The sequence below is a fragment of the Lichenostomus cassidix genome, chromosome 1Aa (genome assembly GCF_008360975.1).
Source record: "Lichenostomus cassidix isolate B80296 chromosome 1Aa, HeHo_3.0, whole genome shotgun sequence".
Taxonomy (NCBI): domain Eukaryota; kingdom Metazoa; phylum Chordata; class Aves; order Passeriformes; family Meliphagidae; genus Lichenostomus; species Lichenostomus cassidix.
In genome coordinates, this window is record NC_139480.1 from 49,921,664 (window position 1) to 49,943,244 (window position 21,581).

At 47.0% G+C, this 21,581-nt stretch overlaps 1 protein-coding gene across 20 annotated transcripts in view; it reads left to right on the forward strand.

Moving 5' to 3' along the window:
* The first annotated feature begins 412 nt into the window (after positions 1-412).
* The window catches only part of RBFOX2 (RNA binding fox-1 homolog 2), a 170,461-nt gene continuing 149,292 nt past the window's right edge, over positions 413-21,581 (forward strand). For all 20 annotated transcript variants that reach the window (XR_014849309.1, XR_014849312.1, XR_014849313.1 and 17 more), the window contains exon 1: positions 413-877. Coding sequence is in view for 11 of the 20 variants with exons in the window: in XM_085048881.1 (XP_084905007.1) it covers positions 671-877 (207 nt within the window). In the remaining 9 variants the exon portion in view is untranslated. The remainder of the gene's footprint in view (positions 878-21,581) is intronic.

Genomic DNA, 21,581 nt, shown 5'->3' on the forward strand with positions numbered 1-21,581 from the left:
GGTTCAAACCAGCACCCATCGCCTCATATTCGCCTGAGTTCCTCACTGGAAGGGCTGCGGAAACCTCAGCCCGAAAGGCAGCCCTGAGCAGCGGGGCCGGGACCGAGCCGGCCGTGAGGGGGGACCCGGCTCTGCCCGAGGCGCGGGTGCTCCGCACTCCTGCGGCCACCCTGACCGCCGCAGCCCCGCCGGGGTTCCCGTCCCCACAGGATGCCCGCGGCCGTCAGCGCAGGGCACTGGGCCCAGCCCCGCCGCAGATCGCGGTGCCGCGGGGTCTCGGAGGCCCGGCCGAGCCAGCGGCCATTTCCCGCCGCCCCGCGCGGCTCCGCGGCGCCCAGAGCCCCGCGCCGGCCCCGCCCCGCCCCGCGCTCCGCCCGCGGCCCGCCCTGCCCCGCCCCGCCCGGCGCCGCCGCCGCCGAAGGTTTCCGAGCGGGGGTCGCGCTGCTCCGGCGGCGTTTCCGGAGATTGCCGAGGGGCTCCGGCCCCTCCCCAGCCGCCGCCGAGCCCGTGACCGAGCCGCTCCGGTGGGTCGGAGCCCGGCGCGCCCGCTGCTGCTCCGGTCGCGGCGCGGGGCTCGCCGCCCTCCTCCTTCTCCTCCGGCAGCGCCGGGCGCCGCGGTGACAGAGCGGGGCGATCGCGGCGGGGGGCGGCCGGGGCTCCGGCGGCGCGGATGGCGGAGGGCGGCCAGCCCCCGCAGCAGCAGCAGCCACAGCAGCAGCCACAGCCGCAGCTCCTGGCCGGCGGCGGCGCGGGGTCCGCCCGCGGCGTGAAACGGGAGCCGGAGCTGGAGCAGCCCATGCCCGGCGGGGACGGCGCGGAGGGCGGCCACAGCAAGCGGCTGCGAACGGAGGCGGAGGCCGACGGCGGCGGCATGCAGGTAGCGGGCAGGGCCGGGCCGTCCCCGGCTCTCCCTTCCCGGGGTCGGCCGGGCCGGGCCGCGTTTGATTTCGGTTTGCGGGATTCGGCGCGTCGCGCTCGGGCGTGCGGCCCTTTCCCCGCGGGTGGCGGGGCGAGCGGAGCTCCCCGCGGGCTCCCCGGGCCGGGCCGGGCGGCTCCGGGGCCGCAGCCCAGCACGTGGGGCGGCGCGGGGCCGCGGGGAGCCGCAGCCGGGTCCGGCACAGCGGGCACCGCCGGCAGCCCGGGGAGGCCGCGGTGCAGGGCCGGGTGTGGGGCACAGGCAGCGCTCCGCGGCCGGCCGGGTTTGCCCGCGGCGCTTGGGGCTTGTGGAGCACCGGGGGGAATCCCAGGTGTTGCCTGGGAAGGGGGAGAAGCGGGGTAGTGGGGCGTCTTGCAGCTTGGTTCAGGATCCTGTGCTCCTGTCGTCTCCTGCCAGCGCGGTTTTGTCGTCCCCAAAACATCGCTTGTTTCAGGTGCATTGGCCTTTGTGTTTGTGGGGTGATGCTGCCAAGGTATTTCTGCCTCCCTTTGTCTGGATGTTGTGGAGGGTTGTTTTATTATGGTAGTTGCGCTGGCCTTTTCTGCTTCTGTCTCTCGTGATGAGTATATCGGAGAACTTTGGAAGCAGCGTGATTTATTCCTCTGAAGTTGTTTCTCTTGCTACCTTTTCTCGGGTTGGTAGGTGTTCCCGGGTTTCCAAGGGGAGCATCCTGTTCTCTCCACAGTGCTTCTCATCAAGATGCCAAATGCTGCCCAACACATTTCCCTTTTAACTTACCAGGCTGTCCCCAGTTTCCATGCTCCGGAATTATTTATTTTTTAAGCAGCTTGCAGCAGGGAGGTTTTGTTTGTGGTTCTGTCTGGTGTTCAGCCTCTCATGGTGGTCTCTTCACCCGACAACATCATGTTTCCCCCAGTGTGATGGTGTGACCTGAGTGTTTGCTGGCTCTTTGCGCCCAAGTGCTGCTGCTTGTGCTCTCCCAAGGGCCAACGAAGATCGTGCTGTGCTCTTTTCTCTCTTGAAGTAGTGTGTTCTGCTACACGTAGGTGTCAAGTATGACTCAGACGATGTGTACAATTGCAAGGAGAAAGATGCTCAGCATCGGAGGAGTGTTTCTATGGTGTGTCTTGCTAGGAGTTATGAATGAGAGCACAAACACGGAATTCTGACATGAAATTGACGTGAAATTCTTCCAGCTCTTCAGAGTTGAACTGAGGTAGAGGTCCTGTGTAGTTACAGAAAATGCACCAGTTTACCCTGCATATAGTGGTTTAATTGGTTGGTGTTGATGTAAATTGGGGTAAATCAACTTAAAATTGCCCAGGAGGGAACTTGGACTGGTTTAACAAAAGTCTGATTTTTTTTTTTTTTTTTTTTAATTGCAAATGAGTACAATTTCTCAACAGATAAAAAACTCTTCCATATATTTAAATTGAAAAGTGTTTTGTTGCCTCTTCAATGAATAATGCAAGATAGTAAGATTGCAGCATTCAGCCATGGGTCTGCAACAGTGTGTGTGTGCAGCAGTGTGTAATGGTGGTGGTCATGACACTAGGGGTTGATTGTGGACTTAATTAGCAGAAAGTTGGGGTTTATTTCTGTATCAAATAGTGGGAAACAGTGGAGAAATCAGGTGAGGTGCAACTAGTAGAGTCCAATTTGTAAGTGTGTCCATAGTCAGTATAGCTGTTCTTCAGAGGAGGACACCAGTATTGTACTTATTTGGCATTCTCAGTGTAATTTTGGTCTTTCCATATATATACATATGGATAAGATTTGTCAGTCTTTTTAATATGAAGGATAAAAAGAAACATGTATATGTGTGTATGTATGTGTGTGCAAGTATGTACCATTATTTGGAACTAGATGGTCTTCAAGGTCCTTTCCGACCCAAGCCATTCTATGATTCTATGTCCAGAAGTTTCCCTTGACTTTTTTTTTAGATTTTAAAGAGTGTAGTTTATATATTTGGAGAATCTTCTTGTGTTTGTAAGCACGAAGTACCAAATTTGAAGCCAAACTTACAAATAATATCAGAGGTAAGAAAACTGTGTTCTTTAATGTTTGGGAAATTCGGTATCTTTTTACTGAAAAGATTGCCTTTCATGAGGATTTCTGTTCAGATAGTGCCTTCTTTTGAAGTACCTTGTTTTAGAATAGCGGGTTCTTTTTAGTAAATCCTCTATGTTTAACTGTACGTAATGCTTACAAGAGGAATAAAGAGCCTATTCTTTGATGATTTTTTTTTCTCCCTCTCATATGTGCTAGAGGCTTTCTGGAAGCTGGAAATAACACCAGCAACTGTTGTACCTTGTTTTTCCTGGAGATCCTGTCAATTTTCTACTTCCTGTTCCAGAGCCACAGGCTGTTGCTGTGTAAACTCGGTGACCTCGTGTCTCTGGGCTGATAGGAAGGAATCAGGGAATTCCATGCCCAACCATAATTTCTTCTTTGCATAACCCATACCTACTGATAGCTCGGGATGTGAGCACTGCACATAAAGCTGAAATAAATAATATATCTGTAGAAATTACTAATGCAGCTTTAAAACTAATAGAGTTTTTTGGGGGGTCTAATGCTTGAGGTATCAAAACTAGCCTATAGGAAGATAAGATAGTAGCTGGTTATAAAGACCTTGGGGCAGAGGGTGCCTAAAAGCTTTGAGTAGCCCTTAAATTTACTTGTTTTCTGCTGTCTCAGGCCAGCATGCTCAGACAGCTTATGCAGTTAGGGTTTCATTATCTAATCCATCTTTGATCAGGCCGGATAAATGGTGTTTGGCCAGTGCTGATCTTGTTAGGAGGGTGGTGTAAAGCTGCTTGAGTTGGGATTGGGACAAATCGGATCATGGCTGCTATCTGCTTCTGGGACATATTTCAGTTAATCGTGGCGTGGGAGGAAAAGGTCTACCAGGAGCTGCGGGTTTTTAGCTCCCTCTGTTCCATAAGTGGCAAAAGTCAAATGCTACCAGCCAGGAATGTTACCTGGAAGTATTGGGATAGGTTTGTAAGCTTTGGAAGTAAAAGGCCCCAAAGGTACTGCTGCTTTTTATCCGTATAAATACTAGCAAGGAACTACCTTGCGCTCTGTTTGCTGACTTGGATGGCTGAATTATTTGGATCAGCTTGCTGATCTGGTTAAAAAATAATGCCTAACACAAGGGAGAAAAAAAAATAAAGTTATATTAGCCTCAGTTACTTGTGAAACTGTGCTGAAATGCAGTTGTTGATGCAGCTGTATTTGCTTCTTGTCAGAAAACACTGACTGCTGCACAGATGGAAGAGAAAGTACCCTTGCAACAATCTCTCTCCTCCTCCGTTCCCTCCTTGATGAAAGATGAGAAATGTTGTGGCTAGCTGGGAAGTGTCCCTTTCTCTTTAAAACTGCAGACTAGGGTGTAATTCCAGGGTGCTCTTTTTGTCTTCCCCTTCCAGGTGCTAGAGGTGTACCAGACAGCTTATACTGCTGAAAAAGTTATTGAAATATCTTCCCCTTGCTTTGCATGGGGTGGAATGAGTTAGCAAGGAGTTAATCAACTCCTTGTTCAGTCCCCAAGCTGAATTTTGATTTAACCTTTTTATGGGGTCTAGGCTGGTTAGTAAATTAAAATTATATCTGGTGGTAATATACGGGTGGAATTAGATGCAAGGTGTGAACAGAGCTGATCCTTGTTCCTCTTTCATGAATGACTTGTGTGCTCAGTATCCCTGAATATTTGGGAGAATCACTCTTCTTGCAACCATGAGTGTGGCCAGCTGGTCAGGACAGACAGTTAATGCAGCTGTGGTCTGTGCCTTGCCCAGTCCACATAAACCTTTAGTGGCAGCGATGAGTGGTGACTTTGTGCTGTCATTCAGCCATGTCTGCACAGGGTTCATAAAGATGACTAGTGGTGTTGAGATCAGTCCCCTGTGACTAAGAACTGATGTAATAGACAATAAGTCTTTGCTCCACAAGAAAGTCTGTGGTTGCTCATCCTACCGTGAGCCAGAAGATGGTCTGTAACACCCTCCACCAGCCTGACTCCTTTCCTGCACACTGACTGGAAACCTTGAACTGCAGTGTGCCACAGAAAGGGGAGAGTGGGGACATGGCTGGTGCTTCGTGACAGCCAGTGTCCTTGTTCAAGCTGTTGCCTGTTTGTGGTGCTCCAGAGGATGGCAAGAAATCAGTCTGCTGATAATTTCTAGATAGGTTTGGGTTTACAAGTGAGAGGGCTGACTTGGATTGTAATCGAGAAGAGGTCAGTGAATAACAGCTTTTGTGCTGTGAGGGAACCTATGGAAGTCTGTATTTTTAAATCTTACAGGAGAGAACATCTAGTTCCAGTAAATTGTGGAAAAGCTGTATAATCAGGTTAGCTTTTTCCTCCCTCTTATTCTTCATGGCATGGCTGTCTTTGTAAAGAGATGCAGAGTAATACAGGGAATAAAAGATATTATAGTACAAGAAAGCTTTTGAAGCTGACCCCTGATCCAGGATGAAGTTTCCTGGGATGCTGTTTCAACAAAGTATTGCTGGTGTGATGAGACATAATGAATCACCTCTAAGTCTGTTGTTGTTTCTCTGTTTGCTTTTGCCTTTTGTTTTTTTAAATATCTGAGTGTTATGAGTTAGACTTGACAGTCTGGGAACACTTAGAAAAACTCCAGTTCAAAGAAAACCTTTGGCAAACAGACTGAAAGTTGGGATTTTAGAGTTGTTAAGAGCGCTTTAATGTTGGCTCTTTTCTTGTCATATTCAGGAAAATGGAAAGCCCAAGTGAAGTATTCTGGGTGCTTTAGTGCTCCTCCAGGCTCTTTCAGTATTTCTCTGTAGATTCCAGAGGTTTGTGTTCAAAGGTGATGGCCACGGTTGTGTGGTTGGAAGCCAAACAGAGGTCTGGCTCTACTGGAGATGGTTTCCTTCTGCATATGTGTACCAGCTGTAGACATAAGCTTTCTATTTTTCCTTTTCAGAATTCCCGTTTAGAAACACAAGCACTCTGGTATTTTGCAGGAAGCCTGGTCTCTCCCTTGCCTGTTGGAAAGATTGCCCACCTAGCTGAGTTTGGAGCAGCTCCCAAGCACATCCTGTGCAATACCCTCTGTTGGCTGTTCCTCCCAGTGATCCAGCAAGCAGGGCCCTTCTGCACTTCTGCACTGGGTGTTTGCACCTCTGTGTTCAAGGTTGTCTCAGGGAACTGCTGGTCACTGAAGGTTTAGCTGCTGTGCTGGCTTTGTGCTTTACTGTGATGGTGCTTTCAGCAACTCTGCTGGTACCAGAGCACGAGTACAGCACGAGTACCAGAACACATGAGATGCAAAGGAGGCAGCAGTAAAATAAAATAGAATAAATTTTAAAAAAAATCGGTTGCTTCATTTGCAGCAGAGGTAAGGAGGCCAAATTGAAGTGGAGACGGATCTGAACAGGATTCTGTGTGTGGTCTGTGGCCCCCTGGAAACTGCTGCTGAAGGACATACCCCTGTTAGCTTGGAAAAATAAAGCCTGTCGTTAGCAGTGTTTGGTTGGCTGCACAGAAACCTCTGCCCCTCTGGAAAATGTTAGGAATCACATTAGTTGAAGATGTTTTAAAACCTATCACTGTGCTGCTGACTTGTCTTGTGGCATGCAGCAAACCTTAGTGTTTGTATGAAGTGAACGAGAAGGGCAGATGTTTTGGTCGTCTGTAAATCTCTTATTTAATTTGCCGGTCTCTGATATTACTTGACCTTCTGTGTGTGTGTTTGCTGTTGAAATGTGGTGGCTGAGGGATCAGAGGAACATCCAGAAGAGAAGTGAGAGAAGCAATTAGAGGTAACGAGTTCCAGTTCATTGAAGCATTCTGTTGATCTACATTTTACAGTGGTATTGAGTGGACACCCAAGTATAGCTGTCATGAGATAATCCCAATGTTTAGGGATTAGAGCTGCTTGACTGCATGTTGGGCCTTAACTCCCTTTGCTCTCCAGTAAATTTAATTTTGCCAGCAATCTTTTGTAGATTCAGTTTGAAAGATGTGTACATTTTCCCCAGCATTCTTCCCCCTCCCTCTGTTTCACTTTCCTGTGTGTACCTCCTGTTTTCCAGGTTGAATTAGAGATGTTTGTAGGAGCCAAGCCCAGCGATGGCAGGGGCTGTATGAAACAGTCCTCACCAGTCCTGGACCATGCTGCTGTCCTGACCCTGCAGTGTTCCCTGCCAGGGCTCTGCCAAGCTGTCCTGCTGAGCTGTGCCTGGCTACCTCTCCTGCAGGAAAGCTTTGCTGAGAATGATCACATAGTTTGCTAGGTTTCTAACCTGTGCTCTCAGTTCTGGAAGATTTCCAGGGTGTCTGTGAACCGTTCCAGTCTCTCTTTCTCTCGTTTGGCTTGTCAGAAGTGCATACAGCAGCTCTCTAAGCCACCCCTATCAGCTCCTTTGCTGGACCAAAGGAAATAGGACTCGAACTCCTCAGCAGTGATACAAGGTATTTAAGTGGCCACAAAGAAAGAAAGGTTGTATACAAAAGCCCCCTTGTTTAATGAGGGGCATCAGCTGGTCTAGAGCTGGATCAGCATCTGCTTGGGCATAGCAGGAAACTTTGTCAGTGTTGGTCAGCTCACTTGGTGTGACATTGGTGTTCAATCAGCTACACCATTGTGCCACCTCCTAACCTTTGGAGTGTGGGCACAGTGGGCTTGTGATTCACACTGATTAGAAAAGAGTTAATGATATCTTTTACTTGGATAGGACAGTGGGATTCAGGCTGGCATATTGTTGAAGTGGCTGTTGCTTGTGTTTGTCTTTGTCAGGAGAGTTTGTGGTGCAGAAAGATTGGATGCTTTCTTCAAAGAGCATGGAATAGAAGCACTTGTTGGTTTTCTTGTATGACTTTATTGGGTTTTATCTGCTCATAATTGCCTCAGCAATAATGCAGGTATTAGCATAGAAATCAGGAAGAAGCTGTACCATATAAGGGGGAAAAAACCCTCCTCATGTCACCCCTTTTTCCCTGTGACTGTAAACAGCTGAGTTTCTTTTAATAGAGAGGCTAAAGAATCAACCTTATGTGGCTTTTCTGCGTGTCACAAATATCAAAATGTGCTCCCCAGAGGCCTTTGAGGCCTTGGGATCTGGATCCAGCTCAGGTTTCTTCAAGGGACTGGATCACTGTGCTCTTTTAACTGAGGCTTTCTGCACAGCTTTCCCACTGCTATTTCTGTAGGAGATTCTTGCAGACATTTGGGGTGGTTGTCACCATTGAGGGTGATGCCCAGGAAGAAAATCCCCCCAAGGCATCACTAAAAAGCCTTGATTTAGTGCAGTGTGGGCTGAGGGGAGGCTCTAGCTGGGATCCTGGGGCTATAATTTGCTGCTTGTGGTTGCTGTTCTCTTTCCCGGATAGGGTTGGGAAGGTTGCCTTTCCTCCAGCCTGCTCACTGACCTCAGGCAGCCAGGTGGGGGCAAGGCCAGGCTCTGCCCTGCTGCAGGGCTTGGCATTTTCTTCCTGGGTCCCCTGATCTACAGGCTGAGTAGCCAAGTGTGACTCTCCTGTGAGCAGCTCCTGTGAGAGATTGTGCTTCTGAGCTGTCTCAGAATGGCTTTTTGATTTTATTAAGTTCTGTGGCTTTGCTTCCTTTTTGTGGGAAGAAGAAATGAGAGGAAGTGCAAGCAATGGCTTCTTCATTACCCTTTGTACTCTGCTGTCCTGGAAAGCAGGTCCATCAGAGGCCTCTTGCCTACCCTTATTTCATGTTAAAAGCCCCGTGCAGCTTTGGAACACAGCTGGACCAGAATGGAGTAGGTTTTGTAGGTGCTTCTCCTTGCCTGTAGGCACCAGTTCTTGAAGCTCAGCTTTGGAGTCACCTGGGGTGGTTCCTGGGATTAAAGACCTCTCTCTGAGTGATGCTACTTTTGCTTCCCTGAGTAGGACCAGGTAGAGCCTGGGGAGATCCAAAAGATTGATTCAGGGCAGGAAGCCTGGGCTGTGATGTTGCTGCAGCACGTGGAACTGTGGGGCATACCGAAGGAAGTGGGAGCTGGCAGCATGGTACAGGCAGATATCCTGGGGCTGGTGGTGTGTACAAGGGTGGGAAAGAGGTGTTCATGTTACATTGGCCTCAGGAATGATTTGAATCGTGGAGGAAACTGAGGCAATAAAGTGTATGCAACACAGCTGCTGATTTGCAGCGGCAGATCTGAATGTCTCTTGGACAGCCTGCAGGAGAATCCAGCTGACTTCTGAAGCACCTGCCCATCCTTGTTACTTATTTTGTCCAGTAGTAGAAGTTGAAGTGTATGGAAATGCAGAATGCTCTCAATGCTCTAGTTCTAGGAAGATGTGTGCTGCTCTGTGCTGATGCTGGAGTTATGTTTTTCCTGGGTGGTCTGGAACTGCTGGGTGCTGTCTCCTCCACACAAATTGTTGATGAAATAGAGAATGGGCCAGGGTGAGAACCTGTGCACAGCAGGCTGTGACTGGGGAGACTTTAATACACGGTGCATCTGCATTGAAGGGGTCAGAACTCATGGCCAGTAACTGCCCAGCAGGAGGATGAGACAAGAAGGCATCATGTGAGGTCATAATTATGTGGTCATACCTTTTATGTTTTTAGAGATGACTTCATCTCCGCAAGTGCAGCAAATGGATGGTGCTCACTGAGGCGCTATTAAACTTAATGGGAGTTTTGTAACCAGTTAAAATGGGTGTAAGGTCAGGTTTTGGACTATCCAATATTTCATTTCTTTTTTTTTTTTTCATCTCATGCATGACCCCAAACTGAATTTACTGCACATAATCTAAACCTTGCACTGAATCCAGACCTATTAATTTTTAATGGTCTCTTCTACAGTACTCACCACTGTAGTGTGGGTGCTTCACAGGTACTAATGATGTTATTTTTCAGTTTCCTGAGAGGTAGAAAGGTACAGTGAATTTTATTGTAGAAGTGGGGGATTGAGGTACCTGGTAATAAGACCAGTTTTGCGAAAAACCGACTGACGCATACAACCTAATTTATTTTTTATTTATGTTTTTTATTGTAGCTAGGGCTTTTTTTATTCAGCTGGGGTTTTGGTGATGGTTTAATCCTTGATCTACAGCTCTCTACAACTTCCACTGTATATATGGATGTCTGCCACTTCCACAGACTGATCCTTAAGTGTGTCATGTTGGGCAAATGCGAAGTAATGTTGTCTTTATCTTAAAACCCAGCAGAACAGCATGAATTAAGGAACTTGGTCATCATCGTAGTGAAATTTTGCTTGGAAGTTAAGGTTGAAATCTAACTACTTCAGTAGAATGGATACTGCTTATCTCAAACTACAAAACCACATACCTGTTGGTTTCTGCAGCTGTTTATACTGATCAGAGCACAGCACTTCCTAGTCTTGAGTTCAGCAGGAATTAGGAAAAAATAGCACATAATCCTGATCTGTTGTAACATCCCTGCACTTGAGGAAGCACTGGAAGTTGCATGGATAGTTGCTATTTTTTAATGTGCAGCCCTTGACTTTTGCAGTTGCTATTTTAGGAGAGAATGTAGCTACTTTGCCTTTTGAGTTAAAAAGCATGTTTTGGTCTGTTAGGAAGCAGAGAGCTGCTGTGTGGACAGCAAAGGCAGGAGCTGGCTCCTGATCTGCTCTCCTGCTCTGGCTTCCAGTGGGGGACTGGCAGCTCTTCCCCTTCTGGGGAACTCAGGTCTCAGCAGGGTCACTTGTGGGGTCAGTGAGGAGGACAGAGAGGCTTGTTTTGCTGAGGAGACTTCGTGACATGTTAGAGGTGCAAAGCAATCCTGCCACTTGGGATACAGGTGTCTTGTGTGAAAAACATGGGGGTGATCATGGACTTAGTATCTCCTTTTTTTTTTTGCTGAATAATGGGTCCTTCAGACATCCCATCACTGCCTGCTTTTTGTTGCTTCTGCATGGGTGTTTGGTTCTGTTCTCTTGTTCTTGGCTGAGTAAAAGGGGGACCAGAATTGCATTATATGCTGGGGTTCTGTCATCTACAGAGAGCCCCGGACAACAAGCCTTGGATTTTGGGCTGGATGCCTGATCTTATTGCAAGGATTGTCAGACTACAACACTGAAAGTAGTATAAAGCTGTAGGGGAGGAATAAACACCCCATCCCACTGCTTTTTGGAAAGAGGAGATAAAGACCAACCTGGCAATGGCTTCTTTGTGCCTATGCATGTGTTAAGCGAATTCTTGTTGCCTTGAAGTGAGGGGAGAAGATGTCGCTGGTGTCTTCTCCAAAGCTCACGTGAATCCAGTGGAGACGTCGCATCCTCTGGTCTCACCAGCTAGATCTAGCAGCTTTTTCCCTGTATGACTTTTATACCTAAGCACTTCTCAGAAAGGTGTGACCTCCTGGGCTGGTTGGATTTCCCTGTGAGTGGTGGTCTGCATGCCAAGTGGCTCATGTTGTGAGAGCTGAGCTGAGAGGTCACAGTCACAGACATAGGAGGCAAGGCCATGGTTTGCAGTGGTGGCATGGACTCAACAGGAGGTGATAGTGTCATTTGGGGACAGTGTGGTTGTTAGATGTCAACCATGGGCCAGATAACACTTCAGAGAAGAGAAGGAGAATATAAAAGGAAATGGACCAACTATGGATTTTGATTGTCAAATAGAGAGGGTTACAGTGGAACTTAACTCTGTAGTGTTTCCATCTGTTGAGGTTTAATTCCAGCTGGCAACTGAGCCCCACACAGCTGCTCACTCCTTCCCGCTGGGATGGGGGAGAGAATTAGAAGACTGCAAGAACTTGTGGGTTGAGATAAGGGCAGTTTAACAGGTAAAGCAAAACCCACACATGCAAGCAAAGCAAAGTGGAATTCAGTCACCGCTTCCCATGGGCAGGCAGGTGTTCAGCCATCCCCAGGAAAGTGGGGCTTCATCATGTGTAATGGTGATTTGGGAAGATAAACTGCACTCTGAATGCCCCCCTTTCTCTTTCTTCCCTCAGCTTTATATCCTGAGCATGATGCCGTATGGTGTGAAATATCCCTTGGGTCAGTTGGGGTCAGCTGTCCTGGCTGTATCCTCTCCCAGCTTCTGTGCCCCCCCAGCCTTCTCACTGATGGGGTGAAGCAGAAAAGGCTGTCTGTAACTGTCTGTAAGTGTGGCTCAGCAGTAACTAAAACATCCCTGAATTATCAACACTGTTTCCAGCACAAATCCAAAACACAGCCCCATAGCAGCTACTGTGAACAAAGTTAACTCTATGCAAGCCAAGACTGGCATACTGTGTCCATCCCTTTTCTCAGTGCCAACTTGTGACCTGTCAGTGCTGTCATGATGGACATAGATGTGGTGAAGGAGGCTAAGACTGGTATTTGAGTATATATTGTCTGACCACCTGATATTTGTCTATATCTGTCTATCTATGGGTCGATCGATCTATATCTGTGTATGGCTTTGCCAGGAAATTGAAATTATTCTTGTAATTAGGTCTGGTTTTTGTGTTAGTGGACCTCTGTCCACTAATTACATCCTCCCAGAAAAGACTTACTGCATTTGACCATCTTGCCTGATCTCTTCTGGCTTTCAACAGGAATATCATATGGTCAGTGCCAAATTCTAGTTTCAGAAAAGTAAGTTCAATCTGTTGATAAATCACAGCTTAGCACCACTAAGGATTCTTCATGCTTCGTGTTCTGTCTTGAAACCTCTCTGTGTCTAGGTCTGAGAACATACCTGAGTGTATCTCTCTCTTTCAGCCAGACCAATGTACAACAAGTTCTCCTGGGGATGGTTCTTTCTCATGGGGAAGGTGTTGACTTGAATAGACAGAGGTGCAATGAGACTTCTTGTGTGTTTTCCTCCTATTATTTGTTGCTTGAAGGGTTGGGTAAGAATTCTCCTTTGCTGGTCAATGGATTGATGTTTTCATCTTGGGCAGTATCAGGTATTTGTGACTGCTTTGCACGCCAGGAGGAGCATGAGTTGGATTTGCTTCAACCATGACCCCTTTAAGGACTAGGAATTCTTTGAGTGATTACACTCTACTCTGAACTCATAGTTGATGGATGTAGATGGAGCATGTCCATGTTTCTTGGGAAGGTTTCCTTAAATAGGCATGACCTTTCTAGTGAAAACAGGAAGATAGGTTTTTCTTTTTATTTATTTTTTTTTTTGCATCGTGTTTGTTTCATTTTTGGACCTTATGATTACTGCAGACATTTACCACAGAAGTAGCTCATAGCCTTGGTAGCTCCATGAGGCAGGGTTTGGCAGCTCCATTGGAGTTTAGATAGGAGCATTGGCTTGCTTTGCAGTGTGGCATTTGACATAGCATTTGTTCCATCCTTTCTGTACCAGCCACTACTTTTCACCTCTGGTGACCTGGTTCTCCTTTCTTATCCTTTGTGGCATCCAAAACTCTGTGGCATCTCTACATGCAGAGAAAGACTAGCCAGTCTGCATGCTTTAATATGAAGATAGTGACTCAGTAGATCTGGATCATCCTATATTCTTGTTTCTGTTGGGTTTTACTGGATGTGTGGAATCTGTAGGCAAATTGGAGAGAATGGTCCTGTTAACTCAGGATGAGGAACCCTCTGGCTGCGACTTGAATGTGATGACAGTCTGCCTGAAGTAGTGCCTGTCCTTGACCATCCTTGGGAAGTGTGGCAGGAGATGGGTGTGTTTGACTCTCTGTGCACTGAAATCTTCCAAGATGCCTGGTGTCAGCTAGTCAATGTTGCTGACAAGGTGTTAGCAAGCTCTTTTATGAGGTTTGTGTTTAAATAAACATAATGTCTCTGTGCTTGGGCTCTCATATTTATTGTGAGGTATTCTGTGAAGTTGCTTCTCTTGGAATTGGTGCTGGATAAAGAAATGATGCATATGTTCTGGAAAAGGTACAGTACAGTGGACAAACTGACCAGCCCTCCTGGCACAGTAGTATCAAGTGCTTTGTTTGGCTTGTGTAATTTACCTGATCCTCAGGGTTAGTCTGAAATACAAACTTCATGTCCATTCTTCTGAGCTGTTTCTTATACTGGATCACCAATTCCTTGATGCCTGAAATGTTGGAAGCTTGCAGTTAAGGATTCTAAGATCTGTAGATCTTACTGGTTGGTTCTGGGACTGGCAGTTTTTACTTTTGTTTTTAGGATAGGATTTTAAAGACAATCCCTAAATCTATGGACCCCTTGGGCAGGAGTAAACATGTGGCATTGTTCCTCTTCCATGGGTGAATTCCTACCATTGTAAGGCTTTCTCTGCCTCTAACTTCCTGGGCAGGATTTTTGATGATGAATGCAGTCACATTAAGTACCAGAGAACTTCTTAATAAGTTACTTCCCAGCTTTACTTCCTAGGTAAATATTTTTGTGTCTTGTATGGTTTTTTGTGGGGTGCAGAGTCTGGTGGATGATTAGCTTCAGTCTGAATGGTGTGCTTATATACAGATGGTTATTGCGTAGTGCTCCTTGTGGAGGCAACTATCTTCATGAAGTTGCTTGAAAAAATTCCTGTTGTGTTTGTACTGACTGCATTTTTACAGGTGCACTGTGAAATAAGATTGCAGTGGAAAGGGAGGATGGGATGTGGTTATCACTCATCTCTCAAAGGCTGCCCTGTCCCAGCTGGGCCAGGGCAAGTGGTCCTGCCTTCCCTGGTGACTCAAGGGGTGCTTAAATTAAGCTTAAATCAAGTCTGTTAAATTAGCCCTGGATTGGAGTTGCTGGAAGTGTGTCTCGTCAAATGCTAATTCAACATGTTATGTGTGAAGCTAATTGGCAGGGTAGAAAAAGCAATTTTGCCTTTAGGAAACTTTCTTCTTACCTGGAAGAGCTTAAACAGTAAAAATGTAAAATATCCAGTAGGAAAATTTCTTCTACCTTGTGTGGTTAGCAGTGATAACCAAAAGTAAATTTTTCAGTTCTGTGTTCAAAGCCCTCTGATAGTATTGTGCTTCTGTTTACAGATTTTCCCATGTAGCTGAATTAAATTAACAAGACCAGTCAATTCATTGCTGCTGTATTTAAACCCCTGGGCAGCAATGAATCTGGCAAGGATGGAGCATCATTTTCATGTGCTGCTTGGAAAGGGAGGATGTGCAGTGAAATGAAGTAGTGTTACTGCTTGGGGGAGGGGTTCACAGTCACGGCTCAGGTGCCAGAAGAAGAGAATAGAGTAGGTTCCCAGAAGTGTTTTTTGTCCACTGCTTCCAGTGTGGCTCAGTCACTAGGTAGCATGAGGCTTTTTCTGTCATGTATGGGCTAGCCAGAGACTCATGTATCCACAGAGTTTGTTCAAGGCAGATAGCATTACAGGAATCAAAACAGATCTCTTGGTTCCTGTTCATTGATTTAATCCTTTGTTTTTAGCAGTTAAATATCCCTGTATTCTTTAGCATAGCCTCAGTTATCCTGGATTTGAGCCCTTCCTAAATCCTAATTGCACAGTATTCATGTTAGGAAGAAAGGTGGTGTGAGGTAATGCACAGAGAAATGAAACAAGTCCCCCAGGTCACCTGCAGAGGAGCAGAAGTCTCACCACTGGGTTCCATGGGCTGTCTTTCTTCCCCTAATTTGAACTAGGTGGCCTCCTTTATTGCTGCCCCCTCCATCCAAAGGGTGGTCCTTGGAGGCTGTTTGGAATGCATGGTGAGCTGCACACTGTGCTTGCCTTACTCTGCATCAGCTTGCTGTGTTAGAAGGTGGTTTGCAGCAGTTTAAACATCTTTCCCTAGTGCCAAAATTCAAAAAGAAGATTAATTACATCTATGGATCTGCATCCTGTTGTTAGATGTTTTGTATTTTCTTTAGGCTTGTGCAAAATACATTATATGGTGGAAAAGGTGCTACAGATTTATCTTCTTTTTTTTTTAATGCCCTCTCCCATGAGTCTGTGTAGCTTGTGAGACTAGAATGATACTATATGCTTAGCCTTGCAGCTAATTTGGAATTCTGGGCTTCACTGTGCCATGTTTGCTTCTCTTGTCTGTTTCCTCCAAGTTTTTTATGTGGAGTTTACAGATATTTGTCCAGTTTGCATAGCAGAAAGTGTCCCTTTGTAGCAGCTGGTGAGTAGATGATGGACAACTGATTAAGCTAAACCTTCAAAAGGCTTTTGAAAAAAAACCCCAGTAGTATTAAATTTTTGATTTGCAAATGTTGTGTCAGTACTACTGAGTTAGGCAGCTTTAGACTACGTGGTGTAGGTTGATCTGATTGATAACATCCCTTTGCTCTGGGCCACCAATCCTTGTGTCTGTGGGGTATTTGCAGTGGGCACAGCCTGTGTTGGGCTGTGCATGGTGTGAAACCACACCTTGAGGCTAAGCTGGGGGTAAATATCTGAAAGAAGTGGTTCTTTCCCTCTGTGCTCCATTCGGCTCAGGGTTTCTTTTTCACAATCTCCTAGAAAATAAGTCATGCCAAAGAGAAGAATTTATCTCTTAATCTAGCTGACTCCGCTATGGTGCATATATTGCCTCTGCTATCTTTTTGAGAGACAAGGGGGTGTCCAGTGCTGGCTGTGCCCATCTCAACAGCGTTGACAGCAGCAGTGTGTGGGTTGATGTGGCACGACATACCCCCAGTGCAGCTGCATGTCACTTCTGTCACCTGGGTAACATCTGTAGCTCTGCAAGGAGAGTCCTTTGCATGGTTAGTACTGCCATGCCACTGTCAACATCTCTCACATCCACATTGCTTTAGAAGTGAGTGGACATCCACTCCTCCTGCAGAGGAGGGTGGTAAATGTTTTCTCATCCATGGTTTCTCTGATCCCAAGTGTGTTTTTAACTCAGCCTTTGTATTTGATGGCAGGTCCTCCTTCCCCTTGGCGCGTGTCTGCAACGTGCTCATGTGCCGGCACGCGTGTGCTGCCCTTGAAAACAGACCAAACTTATTAAAATCATTGCTGGTTGCCATGGCAGCTGTTGTTGCTGTGGGCTAATAGGAAAGGCAATTACTGCTGCATACTGGGGAGTGTACAGGGAGGGTGTGGGCAGGGGGGTACAGGCGACTGCATGCTGATGGGTTGTGTGAGTGATAGCTTGGATGTCACAGTCAGCAAGCAAAGGAAAGAAAGGCCTGAGATACCCTGGAATGAGGTTTGGCCAAATATGCCATATTTCCACCTCCTGGGCAGGCTCACTGAGAGATTCCCACCCTTCCTTTGATTGTCAGGGGGAATCTCTGGGGTTGAGTTTCACGTTTTCAGCTGGGCGCAGCACAGTGCTTTCAGCTGGCCCAGGAAGTGAAACAGAGCTGGAAAACTTTATGCATGTTGAAGATACTCATCTGGTCCCTTTCCTGCTGTTTCCTCTCTGTGAATATTACTCTTCAGCTTTTACTTTGCTGTTTCCTGTAGGTTGAATGTCATGATATAAAATAGCTCCATTTTTCTTGGAGTGAGTAGGATCACTTAAGAAAACTGCTTTTCATAGTGAATTTAAAGCTAAAGGGAAATCGCATCCTTTGATGTATTCTCTGAATTTGGGCAGCATGTGTCCAAGCAATGCCAGCACTGTTTGTGCCAAGTGCAAACATGAAAGGAATAGGAACTGTTTTACAGTGCAGAGCTTGTAGGAAATAAGTAAGTTCCTTGAAAGAACTGAGTTGGGGGAGTAGGTGAGAGCTGGAAATCTCAGGGATATCAAAAACTGCTTTGGCAGTGCTTGATAGAGCACTGCACTCCCAAATTGAAACCCTCTGTCCCCTCCAATTTGTCCTCCTTTCCCTTGTGACTAGAAATGGCCTGAGACCTTGCTGCACAGGAGCAATTCCAGGAGGCTCTCTTTGTCCATTAAGAGGCACATCACATAAGTTTCTTCTGGCTTATAGAGCCCGTGATGGTGTGAATGAAGCTAAAACGATGGCTCTCACTCCATTCAATAGGGAGACACCTTCCTGGAGGCATGGAGGGGGTTTCTGATCCAGACAAAGCTAGAAGAATAAAAAAATCCTCTTGGAGCAGGCAAAATGGGCACCTTGTCTCAGTTTCTCTATTCGGGCTGATTTCCCAGCAGCTGTTTCCAAGGGCCCTCTGGACCATGCCCCGTTGGGATAGCTGTGGTGAGTCACCCGGCTGGGATGGTTTCCGCAGCCTGTGAGAGCCTGGCTTCCCAGGGAGCCGTGGCACCAGGAAGGGGAAGGTTTCTGGTGCGTTTGATCCCTCTGTGAAGATTATGCCGTGTCTGTTTAATTAGAGACTGCTGCTTTCTTTACTGGTGTGCTAAATATAAATGGAGGAGCTGGTCTAATATACTTGAAGTTGCAAATGTCAGGAGTCAATAGCTTTATTTTCCTCTCGCCAAATCTGATTTGGTTTTAAGTACTGCCACTAAATCTAATGATGCAGTAATTCCTGTTTGTTAAAAGGAATGAGGGATTTAGACTGAGACAGACTTCATGCTCTTCTCCCATCTCTCTCTCAGCCCACCTCTGTTTTACAAAGGAAAAGCTACTGGTTTGCAGGTGTTTGTACAGTAAGATCTGAAGGTCAAAAGGCTTGATCTAAATACCCTGTGAACTGAGTTTGTATTCAGGTAACTTACAGCTAATAGCAATTTCTCTCTGCATGGTTTTTGGCACAGGTTTGTACATTCCAAGCATTACCTTTGTGACAGTCAGTGGAGTGCCAAAAAATTTTAAAAATATAAAAAATGCACTGCAGTTAAAAAAGCTGCTTCTGGAGCCCAGGCTTCGTGTTCTCTCTGGGACTCTTTGCTGAACGACAGTCTAAGTCTCGGCAGGCCCAAGGGAGATCTGTAATGGGACAGACATCTGTGCTTAAGATGCCTTGCCCTGGTCATCCACTGTGCAGGAAAAGGAATAAATATCAAATGAGATACGTTTTTCCCCCTCTGGGCTCCTACTGAGCACAGTGGACCCAATCTACTTCCATCTGCTTAGCCTTGTGCAGTACTGTTGCAGACTCTGCTTGAGCATGTCTGAGCTGTAGCTCGATGCCTGGGAAGTACAGCTCTCTGGGAAGTACAGCTGGTACTGCTGGCCACTGTGTGAAATGTACGATCTCGAGTTGGTTGGCAAGTCTTTGAGAGCAGAAACGATGGGGAGAACTCATGGTGAAGACTGATTCAGTGCTGCTATCAGCAGCGGGGAGGCTCCGCATCTTGCTGTCGGCTACTCTAACTGCTGTTTGTTCATGCCCTGGCTGATTTGGAATGCTTTTATCCTGGCCAGTAGGATAATGTGGGCTACCTTGTCTCGGGGCAAAGCTGGCTGCTGGGCTGGAGGAGGAGGGAGCAGCTCATTATGTGCTGGAGGCATTTTTGCCATGTTGCAGCATGTGCTGGGAGAGCCATGGCTGAAAAATGAGAGCACCTAGAACTTTGGCTTGGTCTGCCAGGTCTGTTCTGGCCTCAAGACTGGAGGTCTGGCAGAACAGTTTCAGCATTAGATGTCTCTTTGTGGAATGGGGAGGAAAGAAATCCAGAGATGCTTCTGCTCTTCTTGAGGTTTTCCCATTCCTAATGGTGGCAAGAAGAAATTGTATTTCTGGAGTGTGTTGATTTGTAATCATATATATACACTCTTCTCAGTGTGTATAGAGTAGATGGAAACTCTCTCCAGCGTTTCTGTGTGCTCCAGGTCATCATTAGACATGGCCTGACACGGACTGACTGGCACAGAGGATTTTTTCCAAAAGCTGCTTCCTCTGCTGCATGATGCAGTGTTGAGTCGGTAACCCTACCGCTTTGAAGGTTAACATTTTTCATATCCCCAGCACTTGTATATTGTCTTGCCTTATCCCTCTTTTCCCTCCCCGCAGCTTTTCCTATTTTTGATAGACTAATCTAACACAAACATTTCCAGGGACACAGCAGTGTCTGCAAGAGAACAGCCTTCAACCTCCCCTGCGTTAAGCTTTGGGAGCCCGGCTGGCGGAGAGCACATGACGCCGCCGGTGGCTTTTCCTTCCCGGCGGGACACAGGGAGCTGTGTGTGCGAGGGGAACAAGCTGTGCTGTGTAGTGTGCCGGCTCTCCTCTTCTCTCCCGCTGGTGGCGAGGGCAGGCCGGGCTGCTGCCAGCGTGGCACGGCTGGCCGAGCCGGCGGCTTCCCCGGGCAGCGCGGGGTTCGTGCGGCGCCTCCGCTGCTGACCCCGCTCGGGAGGGAGGGAGGGAGAGTGAGTGCTCAAGGCGAGCCGAGCAGGCTTCATCTTTCCTCGGCGTGGTGTGAGCGCGCCGAGCCTGAATTATTCACCGCTCCCCGGCCTGCTGTTGCTATTGAATTGCCGTGTCGAGGCACCCTGCCAGCACCCGCTGATGAATTCATTGCTGCGCCTGCCCCAGGGGCACCCTGTGTGTTCGGGGCTGCAGCTCGCCCTGGGCTTGTGTGGCTGCGGCTCGGTGAGGCTGCCTTGCCCCGAAGCCCTTCCATCGCAGCGTAGGTGGGTGCTGAGCCCTTTAGCTGCTCGCAGGGCTGTTGGCAGGTTTGTGTGTGTTTATATCAGCCGTGCTGAAGCCTGCCTGGGCTCCCTGATGCTGATCTTCTTGTCCCAGCTCTCCACATGCGGTGTTGTGTCCTACCTCTATTTCGTCTTGGTGGAGTGGATTTCTGTGCAAACCACATCCTTACTTTTCACACACCACTTGAGGTTCTCCTTACTTCTGTATCCTCAGCTTTCAGGGGTGATTGTGTTAAAAAACAATCATGTTTCACAATTTCTGAGAGGAAATTTTTAAAATTGTGCTAATATAAAGCATTTCCCTTTCATCTATGATGTTACTCTTAATACTCTTTTATTAAACATTTAAAAGATCTCTACTGTTCACATTATCATAACTCATAAAAGCTGATGAAGACACATTTTATGCTTTTGGAAGGAGGTTATTGCTTCTCCTAACAAGAACTCCTGAGTGTATGTTTGGTACCATCTTCATTGTGTTGATCCTCTGCTTTGTTCCTCTGTATTTTCTTTTTTAAGCAATTACAGCAGGTGGCTGGTCCTTGGGGAAGCTTCCTTTGACCAGAGTGCTCTCTGGTCCCAGTTGACAGGGGCGGATGGAGTTTCAGGTCCTCCTCCTGGCTGCACAGAGAGAAGTGTTTTTTCACCTCTAATTGGATCATGTAAATCGGCTCTTTCTTTGTCTGGTCGTCTTTGTCCAGAATCTCCTTCTGGATTTTGACCAGTAAATCAGCCTTGACAGTGGATTGACTTTTTCTTTAGTAATTACATTGATATTTGAAAACTGGTGGGTATTTGAAAACTGATGAGCAAAATAGGTGTAATAATCAGAATTGTGACCAATAATTTTCCTCAAAAACTTATTTCTGTGGTAGTAGAGGTGATGTGTAAGTGATAGAGTACAAAGTGGCAAGAGCTTTTTTTTTTTTTTTTTTTTTTTTTTAAAATCCTGTGCTATTACAGCCTTCTGGGACTAGATATTTGATAAAATGCTAAGGGGTCCCCAGGGTCTGACAGATGCTGAAGAAAACAGAGCTCCCTTCCAGAGAGAAACCCAGTCCTTTCGTGCCAATGCAAATACTGGATGCTGGAGTGATGCATCTTTCTCCTGGGCTATAGAAAGCTTATCTTACTAAATGTTGTCCCCTCAGCCAAAGGCAAAGTGTTTCAGAGTCACTAGCTGCAGTTTGCAGTGTGTGGTTGTGTTGGGCAATGTGGGAGGAAGGATGTGCTGTACTTCTTTTCTCCACTTTGGCACTTAATCCTGGAGCAATGGAGTGTGCTGTTACCTCTGGAGTGGTGGCTACAGTATTGCTTGCTGTGGCTT